Below are 17523 nucleotides of genomic sequence, written 5' to 3'. Positions count from 1 at the left end.
TCCATACTTTTCTGTTCCATGCTTCTCTCTTCCTCTCTTCTGTTCTTTTCTCTTTTCGTCCCTACTCTCCTGTTCTCTTTAGCCTCCTCCTTTCCCTTCTTGGCTTTTGTCTTCTCTAATCTACTCTACACACTTTTCTTTAAATTTCCTTCTCTTCTCTTCTCTTCTCTTCTCTTCTCTTCTCTTCTCTTCTCAGCAGACAACTCAGACTTCAGCATGCCGTGGACTATAGCTTCGTCATTATCACACGACGAAGAGGAGATATCTTCAGGATTGACACAGAGAAGGGAACTGCACAGTGGAGTGTGAACTCTGATCTTCATGCTTTTTCCTCGACCACCACTATCTCATGAAGTAGGCTCCGCTTTATGAAACTGATTGCACTGTTGGACACAGAGCGCATTACTGTGATGATGGCTTTAAGCTCCTGTACATTTATCATGCTCCGTCACTGCTAGAAAATGCATGTTATTTGTTGATGTGTATGATTTATATAAAACTACCTGCTTTGTTTCAGATACACCTCTATTCCAAAGTTTAGGCACCCCCTGTTAAAATCATGTTATACTGGTTTATTGGTAAAAAAAATATTATTAAGTAAATACAGACTTTACATTTAAAACACTTTGATAAAATATGAAGTAGTTTTTATATAAACATTAATGTAATTCTAAAATGGCATGGGCAAATGTTTAGGTACACACCACTTTCATGTTTGCGATTGTGAGCAAATAAATATAAAATATTGTGTTCGAAAGTGAAGAAAAATTGCCTGTTTTAGTGAGTAAAGGATCAGCACACTATTTTTCCTTTGTACTCAGTGTTATATGATTGTGACATATATGATTATTGCTTCAGTCCATTTATAGGGCACTGCAGAGTGCTTAAGATGACATCAGAGTTTATCATTTCTGTTGTATACTGCCCCCTAGCCATCATTTAGGAATTACACTTTGCTTGGCATGACCTATGACATCACATATTTGGACTATAGCAATATGCATATTCGTTAACTGGAAAATCAGTCAGCTGGAGTTAGAATCGGAGTCTGTCTTTTCAATTCGTTCTTTATGTCTGTAGAATAAACACAGATGTGTTTGTGAATGTGTTGCTAGCTGATTAGCATCATATTTGCCAATTTCCATTCCACCCCAAACAAGCAGTTTCAGTCCCATTTAAGGCAGAACAGTGAATACAATCAAGATGTCAACAGTCTGCTTCGTCTGTTGGGTTTAGGCAATATTTAATCACACAATAAAGACAAGATGGTTACAGACATTACACACATCTCAGCGCGGTTTTATCTCCCTCTTGAGTTTCATTCAAATAAAGCTGCATTGATGTGATCTGATTACCAGATTGAGCCAAACTGACTAATTGGGTGGTTACGTTTAGCGTTGAGGACGCCAATCTATCCACAGGGGTCCGCACCCACACGGAAGATTGGTTAAAGACAGAAAAGGGCAGGGATAAACAAGACAATTCATAACTTTTCTCTTATTTTAAGTTTTGGAGGAAAAATTAAAAAGTAAATGGAATATATAAATTTAGTTGAAGAAAAAAAAGGGCACAGGTGAAGGGCCATTAAAGGACACATTCAGAAAATTAAAAATCACCTTATCAAATTGGCCAATATTTTTGCCTCAGAGTGTAGCTGTGCAGGATTGGAGCTTTCATTTTAACGTATCATTTGAATGTGCGGCTTATTTTTTAACCGACCACTCAGCTTCATTTTCTCCATTTTATTTATTTATTTTTTTAATTATTTGTGTCGTCCCCAGCTTTCTCACCTGCTGATTCATCCTCATTTACACCTGTGTCAAACTGCCTCTATGTGATATACACATTAAATTCATTCTTGGTTTACGTTACACTATGAAACGTGGGTGTATTATGTATTATTCATGGAACCTTTCCACTGTTTCAGCACTGAATTTATTAATATGCCCAGTCTTACTTCAAATAATGTCTTAAAAATAGACAAAGAGACTCTGAAAATAGATGTATAATAATTAGAGCTACTTAGAACTGAGAGTCTGATGCTGGGAGATGGTTCTACTCAAGAAGGAGGAGTTATATTTTATTGATTCCCTTGGGGGAACTGAACTGAATCATACATTTAAGGGACGGTGAACACACACATACACGGAGCAGTGGGACACACTGTCGTAATACACTGGGACACACTGGTTAGGTGCTGTGCTCAAAGGCACTTCAGGCATGAATGTTATGGCTGGAGAAAGCACTGTTCTTTCCAAATCTACCCCACTTTTCCTGCCAATTGAAGTGATTGAACTGCCTCCCTTCTGATCCCAAGCCTGATTCTCACGCCAAGAGAAAATAGTGGTGATAAACATATGAAAACATCTACTTTACTTCACACATTTATTGCAGGAGCTTTCAGCACGTCCATGTGCCTCTCCACCGCACTGGGATTTGCCCTCGGACCCTTTAATGCTCCTTCGTGAGATCTGATTAAAAATGTAGGCCTTAAAATTACGACCATGACAATATTATAGAGAGGAACTTACCAAAGAGAATTAATGATTACAAGAATAGTATCATTACACCAATTAATAAAACAGTCCAGCTAAAATATTTAAATCACCATGAGCAGCTTTGGAGAAGTAGGACACTGCCAGAGGCTTGGTCTCTTTCCCTTTGCGTCTGATGTGTGATCGGTCAGCGCTGATGGAACAGGAAGTATTTAGGGACTTTACTCATTCATTGAGGAGAAACTTTCACCAGTGTAGTAAAAATGCAAGCTTTCCAAGCACTCTTTCTACACTGTATGTAATCCACTTATCAGCCACAACATTAAAGCCACCTCCTTGTTTCTACACCCATTTCCATTTTATCAGCTCCACTGACAATATATGTGCATTTTTAGTTCTACAATTACAGACTATAGACTTTTAGTCTCCTTTCACCCTGTTCTACAATGATCAGGACTCCCACAGAGCAGGTATGATTTAGGTGGTGGATCATTCTCAGCGCTGCAGAGACACTGATGTGGTGGTGGTGTGTTAGTGTGTGTTGTGCTGGTACGTGTGGATCAGACACAGCAGTGCTGCTGGAGTTTTTAAATGAATGGTCCACCAGCTAAAACAATCCAGCCGAAAGCGTCCTGTGTCCACTGATGACACAAAACAGATGAGCTACTATCTCTGATTTTATATCTACAAAGTGGACTAACAGAGTGGACAGTGTGTGGACACAGTGTTAAAAAACGAGTGTCTGATCCACTCGTATCAGTGCAACACACACTAACACACCACCACTGCATCAGTGCCACTGCAGCGCTGACAATGATTCACCACTAAAATCATACCTGCTCTGTGGGGGTCCTGATGACTGAAGAACAGGGTGAAAGTGGGTTAACAAAGTATGCAGAAAAACTGAAGAACTACAGCTGGTAATTATAGAACCACAAAGTGCTCCTCTATGGTCAGTGGAGCTGATAAATAGTTGATTTATAGCGGCTTCATTGTTATGGCGTGCACACGAACTGATGACATTAAAATTGTTTCCTATTTATTTGTTTGTTTGTTTGTTTGTATTTGGATCCTCATTATCTGCTATCGCAATAACAGCTGTTCTTCCTGGGGTCCTAAACATAACATACATGACAAACAATCACACATCATGACAGCACACATCAACAAAAACTGAAAAACAAAAACAAATATGTTTGTATACAAGATATAAGGAGAGAGAAATAAAACAAATGCTAAATATTCATTCATTCATTATCTGTAACCTTTATCCAGTTCAGGGTCGTGGTGGGTCCAGAGCCTACCTGGAATCACTGGGCGCAAGGCGGGAACACACCCTGGAGGGGGCGCCAGTCCTTCACAGGGCAACACACACATTCACTCACACACTTACACCTACAGACACTTTTGAGTCACCTATCCACCTACCAACGTGTGTTTTTGGACCATGGGAGGAAACTGGAGCACCCGGAGGAAACCCACGCAGACACAGGGAGAACACACCACACTCCTCACAGACAGTCACCTGGAGGAAACCCACGCAGACACAGGGAGAACACGCCACACTCCTCACAGACAGTCACCCGGAGGAAACCCACACAGACACAGGGAGAACACGCCACACTCCTCACAGACAGTCACCCGGAGGAAACCCACGCAGACACAGGGAGAACACACCACACTCCTCACAGACAGTCACCCGGAGGAAACCCACGCAGACACAGGGAGAACACGCCACACTCCTCACAGACAGTCACCCGGAGGAAACCCACGCAGACACAGGGAGAACACGCCACACTCCTCACAGACAGTCACCCGGAGGAAACCCACGCAGACACAGGGAGAACACGCCACACTCCTCACAGACAATCACCCGGAGGAAACCCACACAGACACAGGGAGAACACACCACACTCCTCACAGACAGTCACCCGGAGGAAACCCACGCAGACACAGGGAGAACACACCACACTCCTCACAGACAGTCACGCGGAGTGGGAATCGAGCCCACAACCTCCAGATCCATGGAGCTGTGTGACTGCGACACTACCTGCTGCACCACCATGCCGCACTAAACGCTAATTAATTAATATTAATTAATTAATATTTCCATAAAATTTTTTTGTCACAAATTGAGATTAGAAAAATACACTGAATTATTTATTGCTCTAATCTGAACTAATTTTTTGCTCTTTCTGTCAAGGTCCCACTCAATTTAGAGCACTATGATTAGTGATGCATCAAGTGCAGCGGAGTTCTGTGGGGACAGTGCCTCAGTCTTGTCCCTGGATTCCAGTGTGTTCTTCAGCGAACCTCCCCCACCAAGCGAGAATCCACTGGACTTCTTCATCATTAACGTGGGAGGGAGCCGTTATATTCTCTCCCAGGAACTGCTGGCCTCCCACCCAGAGACGAGACTGGGCAAGCTGGCCCTGTCCACACGGGATTCCGCATTAGACCTGTGTGATGATGCAGACTTTCTGGAAAACGAGTTCTTTTTTGATCGCAACTCACAGACCTTCCAGTATATCATGAACTTCTACAAGACGGGCCATCTGCACGTCCGAGAGGAACTCTGTGTGGTCTCCTTCCTGCAAGAGATCGAGTACTGGGGCATCGACGAGCTCCGCATACACAACTGCTGCAGGGACAAGTACTACCGCCGGAAAGAGATGAAGGAATCTCTTGATATCCATAAGGATGCAGAGATGACGGACAGCGAGGAGGAGGACTTTGCTGGAGTGTTGTGCCAGGACCTCCGACAGCGTCTCTGGGACCTCATGGAGAAGCCGGACTCCTCGAAGGCGGCAAAGACGTTTGGGACCTTGTCCATGTTCTTTGTGGTGGTGTCCATTGTGAACATGGCCCTGATCTCGCTGGACTTCACTGTCCTTGGTGCACCCGTCCTAGATGTCCTTGAGTACATCTGCATTGTGTGGTTCACAGGGGAACTGCTGCTCAGATTCATGTGTGTGAAGGACAAGTGCAAGTTCAGCAGAAGTGTGGTGAACATCATCGACCTGCTGGCCATCCTGCCTTTTTACGTGACCCTTGCCGTGGAGAATCTGCACGGAGGGTCCACGGAGCTGGAGAACGTGGGGCGAGTTGTCCAAGTCCTGCGACTAATGAGGTCTCTCCGAATGCTGAAACTCGGACGACATTCTACAGGTAACAGGACAGCTGAAACACATTTCACAAAATGGCAGCAAAATTAAACGATTAGGATATAAACAAAAATATTCTGAAGGTTTAGATCTGATCTGGGGGGTATTCCATAAAGAAAGATTTTACATTTAAATAGATAACTCTAAGCCCAAAGCTGAGGATTGTCTGATAGAAATGCCTCTTTTCCTATTGGACAAGCTCGACTTTAGGCTTCAGTTATCTGGCTAAATAAAGAAAACCTGCATTGTGGACCACAGAGGCACCATTTGGCAGAAGCTAATGCTGTGTTCCATTTGAACTTGGATGTCAGAATTTTCAATTTCCAGGTGAAAGTTAAACTTGAACACCCCACAAGTCAGATTCCAACTCGTAAATTGGAAGAACCTCACCAGCCCTGAGTTCAGAATCTAAGATAACAGTGTGTAAAAGTGGTGTTGTACAGTTTATTAGCACTTCTACTTGTGCCTCATTCTTTCACTCCTATGCACATTATGTTTGGATGCGTAAAATATCACATAATACACTGATATCAACTAGTAATGCTAACAGTGCTAACCAGAAACAAGCTATTGGATAATCTTCAATGTCAGGTTTAACTTATCTGGCCAGATAAGAAGTATTTTTGGTTTTGGTCTGCTCCTTGCATATCCCTTGCCCCCTGTCCTTGTCAAAAACAGCCGAGATAGCAATGAATGTAAGGCCCAAATGTCTGGCGGCCTCACCTCAGCCATAGGTCCATCTTATAGGAGTCAGAAATCAGGTGTTTTGTGGACCTTTGGTAACACCCATAAAACATTTGCCAGTGCAAACATTGGCACAGATTAAGTCCAAATGTATTTGCTATTTATATGATCACATATCTTCATTTGTCATAAATGTAACAAAGGTGATAACCTTCAGCAACTTGAACACAATGGAAAAAAAAAGTTAAAATAAAAAGCACTTGTTCTGCTCTTTTCACTATTTTCACTTTTTAACATTTATTTATTTTTGTACACCATGATTTGGCATATCCCTGTTTTGTTTTCCATATCAACTGGCTTTAAAATGGTCTCTCTCTCTCACTTCTAGCAATGTTCTCTCCACTGCTCAATAAAATCCTCCTCCTTGGAGATTTGGTATAGGAATGTTTTGTATGATGTGATACCATCAACTCTTTTCATTACCAGCCAACTAAGTAGCTAACTAGTGTGGACTTAGCAGTAACAGTCCTCCTGTTGAACATTATTAGCCTAGTAAGGTCAGCAGGAGGTGGGCATGATCACTGACTTAGTCGTTGTTTAACTAGAGTGAAACAGTTTTTGTTCAAATGTTATTTACATTACACAGCTGCCTATGTTGGCAGCAAGGAGCAAGGCAGCACACTGGGTACTGAGACACACCCATTGATTTATGATTAACTACTACTCCAGATATAATTGGGCTGGAGGCTCATTCTCAGTGCAGCACTGATACTGAATGATAGAGAGGCATGATAGTGAGAGCTGCGTTGGAAGGAGTGTATCAGCCCCCGTAGAGAGCCTGGGTTTTTAAAACCCAAGTACACTTACAGTCCACTTTAATACATACACCCACCTTGTTGCTGGTGCTCACTGTTAGTGTACAGTTGGAAACAATAGCTTTTTATGTCCACCAACATTTGGTGTCCAAATGTTTATGGTGGGCCAAGGGCCAAAAAGAGCTAACAATATACAAATGAAGCCCTAAATCAGTGGTTAGTTTCTGTCTATAAGGCCACTGTTCTGATTTGTTGGGTTGGTGGCAAGTCTCAAATTCAGCAGCTTTGTTTTGTAATACACTCATCATACGAGCACAGCAGTACCACTGTAAAATAAGACTATACTTATGAAGGTTTAGAAATGGTTTGAAATCAGTTTATTACATAGCTATTTATTAGGTTGTAAACACTTTAATATAATTAATCATTTTTAACAGATTTTGATCACACACTCAGAGAACTTACTGAAAATGTCAAGGTACAAGTCATGTAAGGAGGAAGTAATGCTACCAGTACAAAGGGGGGGTGGGGGTTGGTAGGGTCAGAAGAACAAAGTACACAAATGGAGGCAAGTGCAGTAGATGTTAATAAAACACAGAACTAAAAGCTAGGGAGCAAAATACAAAGGCTAGGGGGCTAAACACCAAACCAAGAAAGCTGAACACTGAAAGCTGAGCACCAAACCAAGAAAGCTGAGCACCAAACCAAGAAAGCTGAGCACCAAACCAAGAAAGCTGAGCACCAAACCAAGAAAGCTGAACACTGAAAGCTGAACACTGAACCAAGAAAGCTGAGCACTGAAAGCTGAGCACTGAAAGCTGAGCACTGAACCAAAAAAGTTGAGCACCAAACCAAGAAAGTTGAACACAAAGCTGAACACTAAACCAAGAAAGCTGAGCACCAAACCAAGAAAACTGAGCACCAAACCAAGAAAGCTGAGCACCAAACCAAGAAAGCTGAGCACCTAACCAAGAAAGCTGAACACTGAAAGCTGAACACTGAAAGCTGAACACTAAACCAAGAAAGCTGAGCACCAAACCAAGAAAGCTGAGCACCAAACCAAGAAAGCTGAGCACCAAACCAAGAAAGCTGAGCACTGAAAGCTGAACACTGAAAGCTGAACACTGAACCAAGAAAGCTGAACACTGAACCAAGAAAGCTGAGCACTGAAAGCTGAACACCTAACCAAGAAAGCTGAACACCAAACCAAGAAAGCTGAACACTGAACCAAGAAAGCTGAACACCTAACCAAGAAAGCTGAACACTAAACCAAGAAAGCTGAACACCTAACCAAGAAAGCTGAGCACCAAACCAAGAAATCTAAACACTAAACAAGGACTATACAGAACAAAGGGGCTAAACACAGAGTAAGACTAAATGTTAAACAAGGCTGTACACTAAACAAGAAGCTTTAAACATAGAACAAGATATAACACAGCAAGACTTTGAAACATAGACAAGAAGCACAGACTGCAAACACACAATGACCCAGAAACAGGAAACACTAACATGGGCTATAAGCAGACAACTCAAACAAGAAACACTGGGGAGTAATTAAGACCTGTGACACTAGAAACACAAGGGAAGGGTTTCACATGACCGGGGAACAAGCAGGAAGCAGACACAAGACAGCGGGACAGTCATATGACAAGCGTAGCACAAGCAGGAAGCAATACAAAACAGAACACAAAACTAGACACGTTACACACAGGGATAAAGGAGCTTAAACAAAGAGCTAACTTACAAACAAAACTTAGACAAAGCAATAAGGAGGAAAACAGGAACGTGAGCTCAATAAAACAAAAGACTTAAAGGGGACATATTTTACCTCTTTTTAAACAAGTTAGAATAGGTTTATGGGACATACAAAACATGTTCACAAAACACGTTCTTTGCACAAAATCACTCTCACACATAAAGAGATATCACCAGCTCTATTCTTGCCCGTTTCAGTCCCTTTCAGAATGAGCTGTTTAAGTCACTTTTTTCTGTCACTTTTATGCAAATAAGCTGTTGTTGGCCACTCCCCACCCAGCCCATGCCTTTGTCTGATTAAGTAACAGCTGCAGTCCTTAAGGTGGAACAGAAGAAAAAGAAGCAAACATAGCTGTTTATTTTCAAGCTTGCAGGTTTTGTCACCTTAAATGATGCAGTAGTTTTGTCCAGGCGCCTGTAACTGCTTCACTGTTTACGGTGTTAGTGTGATTGTGTGTATATAGCGGCAGCATTTAATGTGGAATTGAAATTTTGAAGAACTCAACACTTGGAAACAACTACAGCATTTGTTAAGGTGGTATGAAATAGTAAACTTTTAGACTGTACTGGTGTGTTAGGGGAAGTTTAAACGAGTACTAGACCGTATAAAACACATGTTCACTTTTCAGCTTCAAAGTTTGGTTCATGACACTGTGGCACAAGGTCATGGAGAGCAGCTGCGCAGTGCACACCACCTCTAAATATATTCACACGGCAGTGTACGTAGACTTTTATTTATTATCAATCCAACCTCGAGAAGAGTGCTGTTTTTCCTCTTTTCATTTCCTGAAGGATAGTTTCTCTTCATATTCTGATTATACACAAACTCTCCCCAACTTGAGATGAGGGGGCCTTCGTTAATTTGCGGTGGGTCTTCGTTAATTTGTCTTTGTGTGTGGGGGTTGGTGGGCTCTAGATCATGTGCACATGCACAGAACAAGTGATTTTTTTTTCTTTATATTTCAAATTTAATAGCTTCCTATTCCTATGCTTCTAAAATTTTGGAGCAAATTCTGTCCACAAACCTTTGGCCGTAGAGTGTAGTCGAATCAAATGAATTTTGTTTAAACAAATTTGTGATCAGTGTATACTTTCTTTATTTTGATTTTTATCTTTATTTCTTTTAAGTACTCACTTTAAAAACAGTGCCATTCTTCAAAGTTTTAAAGAGTCTTCACACCCACATTCACTCTCTTTAGGGAACTAATATAGTATTTTCTGTGGCATTCAAAGAACTTTCATTTTAGAACTTTCATTTAAAACCCCTCTTGCTATGAATTAAACCCATCTGTTCATCAAAATGACATATTTACATACCTACACTTATACAGTGCTTTAGCCATTCACGGTGCTTTACACTCTTTGGAGCATTAAAGAGTCGCCTTAACCACCATCAGTGTGTGGCATCCACCTGGACGAGTCAACAGCACACGATACACACCAGTACATTCGCCACACATCAGCTGTTTGGTACAGAGACAACAGAACAAGTCAGCAACTCGTCTGAACAGGGTGCCAGTCCATCGTCTGTGGACAGTTTCACACACTCACCCAGTCACTCACACACTCGTCTGTAGACAATTTCACACATTCACCCAGTCACTCACACACTCGTCTGTGAACAATTTCACACACTCACCCCGTCACTCACACACTCGTCTGTGGACAATTTCATACATTTACCAAGTCACTCACACACTCACACCAGTGGACAATTTCACACACTCACCCTGTCACTCACACACTCGTTTGTAAACAATTTCACACACTCACCAAGTCACTCTCACACTCACACCTGTGGACAATTTCACACACTCACCCAGTCACTCACACCTGTGGACAATTTCACACACTCACCCAGTCACTCACACACTCGTCTATGAACAATTTCACACACTAACCCAGTCACTCACACACTCGTCTATGAACAATTTCACACACTCACCCAGTCACTCACACACTCACACCTGTGGACAATTTCACACGCTCACCCAGTCACTCACACACTCGTCTGTGGACAATTTCACACATTCACCAAGTCACTCACACACTCACACCTGTGGACAATTTCACACACTCACCCAGTCACTCACACACTCGTCTGTGGACAATTTCACACATTCACCAAGTCACTCACACCTGTGGACAATTTCACACACTCACCCAGTCACTCACACCTGTGGACAATTTCACACACTCACCCAGTCACTCACACACTCGTCTATGAACAATTTCACACACTAACCCAGTCACTCACACACTCGTCTATGAACAATTTCACACACTAACCCAGTCACTCACACACTCATCTGTGGACAATTTCACACATTAACCAAGTCACTCACACACTCACACCAGTGGACAATTTCACACACTCACCCTGTCACTCACACACTCGTCTGTGAACAATTTCACACACTCACCAAGTCACTCTCACACTCACACCTGTGGACAATTTCACACACTCACCCTGTCACTCACACACTCATCTGTGGACAATTTCACACACTCACCCTGTCACTCACACACTCGTCTGTGAACAATTTCACACACTCACCAAGTCACTCTCACACTCACACCTGTGGACAATTTCACACACTCACCCAGTCACTCACACACTCGTCTGTGGACAAATTCACACATTCACCAAGTCACTCACACACTCACACCTGTGGACAATTTCACACACTCACCCAGTCACTCACACACTCGTCTGTGGACAATTTCACACATTCACCAAGTCACTCACACCTGTGGACAATTTCACACACTCACCCAGTCACTCACACCTGTGGACAATTTCACACACTCATCCAGTCACTCACACACTCGTCTATGAACAATTTCACACACTAACCCAGTCACTCACACACTCATCTGTGGACAATTTCACACATTTACCAAGTCACTCACACACACCAGTGGACAATTTCACACACTCACCCTGTCACTCACACACTCGTCTGTGAACAATTTCACACACTCACCAAGTCACTCTCACACTCACACCTGTGGACAATTTCACACACTCACCCTGTCACTCACACATTCGTCTGTGGACAATTTCACACACTCACCCAGTCACTCACACACTCGTCTGTGGACAATTTCACACATTTACCAAGTCACTCACACACTCACACCTGTGGACAATTTCACACACTCACCCAGTCACTCACAACTTTCTATTTTTTATAACTCTGGTCTTAACACATTTCACATGAATGAAAATGGTTCTCTGAATAATGATTCACTGGAAGCATATTTAAGGAATGCTTTCAGGCACCAAGATTATGGGGGTCTTCTGCACCTTCACGTTAGGTCTTTTCTGACACTGAGAAAATGTCTAGTTTGTTTTAACAGAAGACACATGTAAAACACATGTAAACACATACAGGACCTTCTCCATCGTTCAGCATGGACTCCATAAAAATGCCACTACTTAAAATTTTAATTAGAAAGTGTGCCGTTGACATGTGCAATCTCCGAAGGAGAGAATAGACCCCGGAGTCTAGGAGAACTCATAATTCATGAACTTTCTGAGGCAGAGGCTATTTTTGGAGAGAGACGGAGAGGGAGAGGGAGAGGGAGAGGGAGAGAGAGTAAATTTATTCATCCATTCATATTTTGACATTGTACAACAGAACTGGAGAGGAGGAGTCCTATAGACGTGGAGGAAAAAATGCTCCGCTCACAATGCGGTTGGCTTTGATCTTTTGAATTTTGGAGATAAAGGATCCAGCCCGGAGATGCAGCACAGACGTAAATAATTAAAAGAAATGATGTTTCAGAGCAGACAGCAGAGGCCGGGGGAGGGGAGAGGGGGCACGGCGCATATCATATCCATTGAGGTCTAAGAGAAAAAAAAAGAGGATCATGAGATGTCTTCTTGCTTTCCGTGACAAATCCCCAAATGAAATTCCAAAGATGAAAGCCTGTGAGGTTGGTGCAGGTACATAATGAATAATTCTGTCCTTTGACGGTGCGGCAATCCGCTCTTTATTTATCCACTTTCTTTCTTTTTTACGCAGCATTTCTTCATCCCTCCTTCATCCAAAGCTGTTTTGACAGAGTGAATTAATACAGCGTATAATAAAATCCATTTTCTCATTCTCTCACTGAGTCTCAGACTCAGATAAACAAATGTATGTGCAGCCTTTGTGAGACGTGTTTGGTGAATGGATATCAGAATGTGTTATTTTATTACCAAGTGAAACGATAACCCTTTGAGGGAGAAGTGTGGTTGTTATTTCCATCCCATTTTAATAACGTGTGTCTCTCACATCTGCAACCTGCACTCGCCTCACACCCAAGGTGTTTGTCCCCAGCACTGGCTAATCTGATCGGAGCAACACACACCAAGTGAAAATGAATGGAGGTGGCCTAAGGCTGGCGTGCTCGGCTGCATGGCAATATTTCTGCTCGTCTTTCGGCAGTGCTTTATTCAAACACTGCTGTCAAGACTTAAGAGAAGCCTCACAAATCAAGTAGAATCAAGGTTTTGTTAGCTTTTACTGTGCCTCCAGTCTGTGCACTATGTAGGTACCCTACTCATGTACACTATATGTCCAGGTGTTTGTCAAGTTAAAGAAATACCTCCTCCACTTTTCCAGCCCTGCCACTCCCTCAAAAAAATAAATAAACAAATAAAAAAAAAGCACACTGCCTGACTACAGCTGGAGGAGTCTATGAGAGGAGTCTAGAGGGATGTTTTTCAGTGTCAGTTGTTTTATTGTTGAAGTAATAGCCTGTAGTTTTTAGGGGGGATATTGGAACATTGCTGTAGTTATGGGAGCAGTTGTGAGGTCAGAAAAATTAAGACTAGTCTGTCAAAGAATAATATTAAGTGAAAATTATATCACTCTGGGACTGTGTAGGAGAAAACTATGTTTATTTAAATTATGGAACACTTGGAGCTGCTGCAGATAACACTATGGTCATTTTCAATGCCAAGTGTGGGCCAGAGTAGTATACAGCCTGCCAGCATTGGACTGTGGAGTTATACAGCTGTGTGTGCTCTCTGCAGTGGCGAAGCTCCATCAGATACCTTCAAAACAAGATGGAGCAGCGATAGTGATCATCCAACATCACTGAGATCACTAACTTTCTTATGTCTTATGTCTCATGAAATCCTCAGGAATGTCTTCCAAAACATACTGAGTGAAGCTGTAACTGCAGCAAAAGAAGTGGAATGAATACAAACATACTCTTAATCTGAGAAGATTGGTCCAAGTGGTGTCCACAAACTTATACTTAGCATATATGTACTCGGGCAGGATCTTAGCATCACCAGTCATGTCGTTTCGGACATGGTGGCTTGATGGGACCTGTGGAATCTGCTGTGAAAATGCTGGCAGACCCCTCTGAGGGACTTAAGGCAGGGAAAATTGGGTCAGCCGCTCCTCTGCATTTGGATGTTTCAGGAAGGTGGAAAGTGTCGTATAAACTATATATTAATGCGGCAAGGGAAGTTTAATATATACCGAGGTCTAAACAGGAAAGCTGCTGTTTTTCCGAATGCGCCGGAGAATGTCAATGTATTCAGCGAGGCCGGAAAACAAGACAAATGAAGGAATTCACATGGTGTCGCTGCCTTTCAGAGTGTGAAATGATAACAGCTGTTCAATGGAGCCTATATTTAGACTGACATCTCTTAGATGGTGTTAAATCATTTCTTCAGAAACCTTCGCCCCAAGCCTCACGCCTCAATACAGGCAATTTCTGTGAGGGTGTAATCTAAACCTTCTCCTCCACTACAAGGAACATCTATAAATGTCCTCCACTCAGAGTTTTAAACTTCACAACTATTACAGCATGCGCATTCGAGTGTTCCTCTGGTGCAACACTCCTACTGCAGTGCTGCAGATCGGTATTAATGTCAGTGCTTAAACCCACAGTTAATGCTACCGCTCTGTAACAGACTCTGCTTTCCCTTGGCCTCCAGGTTGCTGGTGTTTGTGTAGCGTTTATGCTTGCGTTTCTGTGACTCAGCTGTGATATTTTCTTCTATGCAGTGATTCATAACCTTTGTAATTCCATGCGCTCCTTCATTCATTTTTTGACATGGCACTCCTCGCATCATCTCTCTCTCTTCAAGGCTCCAGGACCATGTTCGTCGTCCCCACTGACCTCTCGGTGTTGAGGAAGTTTTACTTTTGTTGTGTGACCTGGGCCAGATCGCAGTTACAATCTTACAGTGTTTTCTATTCATCGTTATATAAACACCTAAAGCACAGTGGGGCAGGTGGTGTCACATCAACACAGCTTCCAGGGTGAAGAGTGTGGTGTGTTCTCCCTGTGTCTGTGTGGGTTTCTTCCAGGTGCTCTGGACCCACCACAATCTTGGACAGGATGAAGAGGTTACAGAACATTTAATTAATGAACAAATTAATCAATGAACAAACAAACAACCACTGCCTAGTGTCAGCCAATGGAATTGCCGTTACGGTACACTCTTAAAAATGAGGGTTCTTCAAGGCTTTACTTATTAAAGGAAATGCTTCTATGTAGAACCTCGAGCACTTGATAAGCTATTTGTATGTTTAAAGGGTTCTTTGCATCATGAAGAGGTTCTTCAGATTGATGGAGAATGCCAAGTTAGTTCTATATTAGGGTTCTAATGTTAAACCTTTACTTAAAAGAAATGCCATGAATGTGGGCAATCACAGCACTCTCTGGTTGTTTACATTCCAAAGCTGAGCGTCTTTTAAGGTGGAACGGTGTGTTTGAGGGGAAAAAACTGACTTGTTTGTACGTGGATGAAGTGTAACTTGTTTGTAAGTTTTTATTCACTGTGTGAATTAACACAGAAACTCATTTGTGACTCGAGATGTTTAGCTTTGTGGCACTTTCCGTGAAGTTAGCCTCCTGAGTTTGGAAACATTTCCACATTAAGTGATCCGATTTGGAGTTCTCTCCGTTGTCTAAAATAAACTCCAGATGCCTCTTCCATGAGCAGAGATAGAGAAAGGGAGAGAGAGAGAGAGAGAGAGAGAGAGAGAGAGAGGGAGAAAGGGAGAGAGAGAAAGAAAGAGAGAGAGAGAGAGAGAGAGAGAGAGAGAGAGAGAGAGAGAGAGAGAGAGAGAGAGACTAACCTATAGGACCAAGATAGGTTTTTTTACTCTTTTACAGAAACAGGGGCTTTGTAAACACATAACGCCAGTTTGGAGCAAACAAACAGACATCTTCTGGATTTTATAAAAAGTGTTTTTTTATTACAATGGTGAACTACACCCCAGTGAACTAAGAACCCTTGAAAAAAACACAATTTTTAAGTGTAGACCTGCACATTTCAACGTTTGAAACTTATACAAATACATAATCAAACAAAGAAATGTCCTTCCAGGGCCACTGTACCCCTAAATGAATACACTACATGGTCATGTGTTTGTGGACACTTGCTTATTCATGATATCTTCTAAAATGAGGGGTCTTGTCTCCCTTGAGATTTACTTGAGATACACATTGCTGTGAGGATTTGATTGTAATTCCATAATGAGAGCATTTGTGAGGCTTAGTTCTGGATCAAAAAAGCCTCTCCAAGTCATTTTAAATATATTGGATGGAGCTCACAAAAACTCTCCTCTGCAACCCAGTGCCTGATGGGCTTTATACCCCTGTGGTAGGCTCTTGGCCCTGGGCATGGTGATCTGTACTGTCTGTGTGTTTGAGAATACACCCTGAGGTTGACTCCTAGCTCTTTTATCTCCTCAGGTCTGAAGTCCTTGGGCATGACCATCGCTCAGTGCTATGAGGAGGTGGGCCTGCTGATGCTCTTCCTCTCTGTGGGCATCTCCATTTTTGCCACAGTGGAGTATGCCATTGAGCACGACATGCCTGAGACCACCTTCACCACCGTGCCCTGCGCCTGGTGGTGGGCCACCACCTCCATGACCACGGTGGGTTACGGGGACATCCGTCCAGATACAGCGGTTGGCAAGGTCATGGCCTTCATCTGCATCCTCTCAGGCATCCTCATCCTCGCTCTCCCCATCGCCATAATCAACGACCGCTTCTCTGCTTGCTACCTGACGCTGAAGATGAAGGAGGCGGCTCTGCGGCACGGGGAGGCTCTGAAGCGGCTGACTCGCAGCTCATCTGCTGATGCGGCAGCGGTGGGAGTGAACCTGCGGGACGCATACGCCCGGAGCGTGCTGGAAATGCTGAGGCTACAGAGCCGAGAGAGAGCCAGCACTCGCAGCAGTGCTGGGGATGACGTGTGGTGGTAGAGGATGTGGATGCACCTTAGAAAAAAGATAGCTGATGGAAGGAGTGAGCATGGATGGACAGCAAACATACAAACCTATTGTCGCTGTCCAATTAAACACATTCATTCATTCATTCATTATCTGTAACTGCTTATCCAATTCAGGGTCGCGGTGGGACCAGAGCCTACCTGGAATCATTGGGCGCAAGGCGGGAACACACCCTGGAGGGGGCGCCAGTCCTTCACAGGGCAACACAGACACACACACACATTCACTCACACACTCACACCTACGGACACTTTTTAAGTCGCCAATCCACCTGCAACGTGTGTTTTTGGATTGTGAGAGGAAACCGGAGCACCCGGAGGAAACCCACGCGGACACAGGGAGAACACACCACACT

The 17523-nt window shown here is 43.0% G+C and overlaps 1 protein-coding gene across 1 annotated transcript; it reads left to right on the top strand.

Annotated features, from left to right (window-relative positions):
- Window positions 1-209: 209 nt before the first annotated feature.
- Window positions 210-17176, top strand: kcnv1 (potassium voltage-gated channel modifier subfamily V member 1). The gene is made up of 3 exons (XM_066684033.1): window positions 210-354; window positions 4699-5663; window positions 16627-17176. The coding sequence occupies exons 2-3, from the start codon at window positions 4721-4723 to the stop codon at window positions 17139-17141; spliced, it is 1458 nt and encodes a 485-aa protein (XP_066540130.1). The 5' UTR covers window positions 210-354; window positions 4699-4720; the 3' UTR covers window positions 17142-17176.
- Window positions 17177-17523: the final 347 nt, after the last annotated feature.

This window comes from Hoplias malabaricus, chromosome 10, assembly GCF_029633855.1.
Source record: "Hoplias malabaricus isolate fHopMal1 chromosome 10, fHopMal1.hap1, whole genome shotgun sequence".
In the NCBI taxonomy this organism is placed as follows: domain Eukaryota; kingdom Metazoa; phylum Chordata; class Actinopteri; order Characiformes; family Erythrinidae; genus Hoplias; species Hoplias malabaricus.
This window is presented reverse-complemented; position numbering and strand designations above follow the sequence as displayed.

Excerpts from the sequence above, each read along its gene's own strand:
- kcnv1 (XM_066684033.1), top strand. The coding sequence starts at position 4,721 with ATGATTAGTGATGCATCAAGTGCAGCGGAGTTCTGTGGGGACAGTGCC. Across the intron at positions 5,664-16,626 it reads ACTCGGACGACATTCTACAG|GTCTGAAGTCCTTGGGCATG; the intron begins GTAACAGGACAG and ends TTATCTCCTCAG.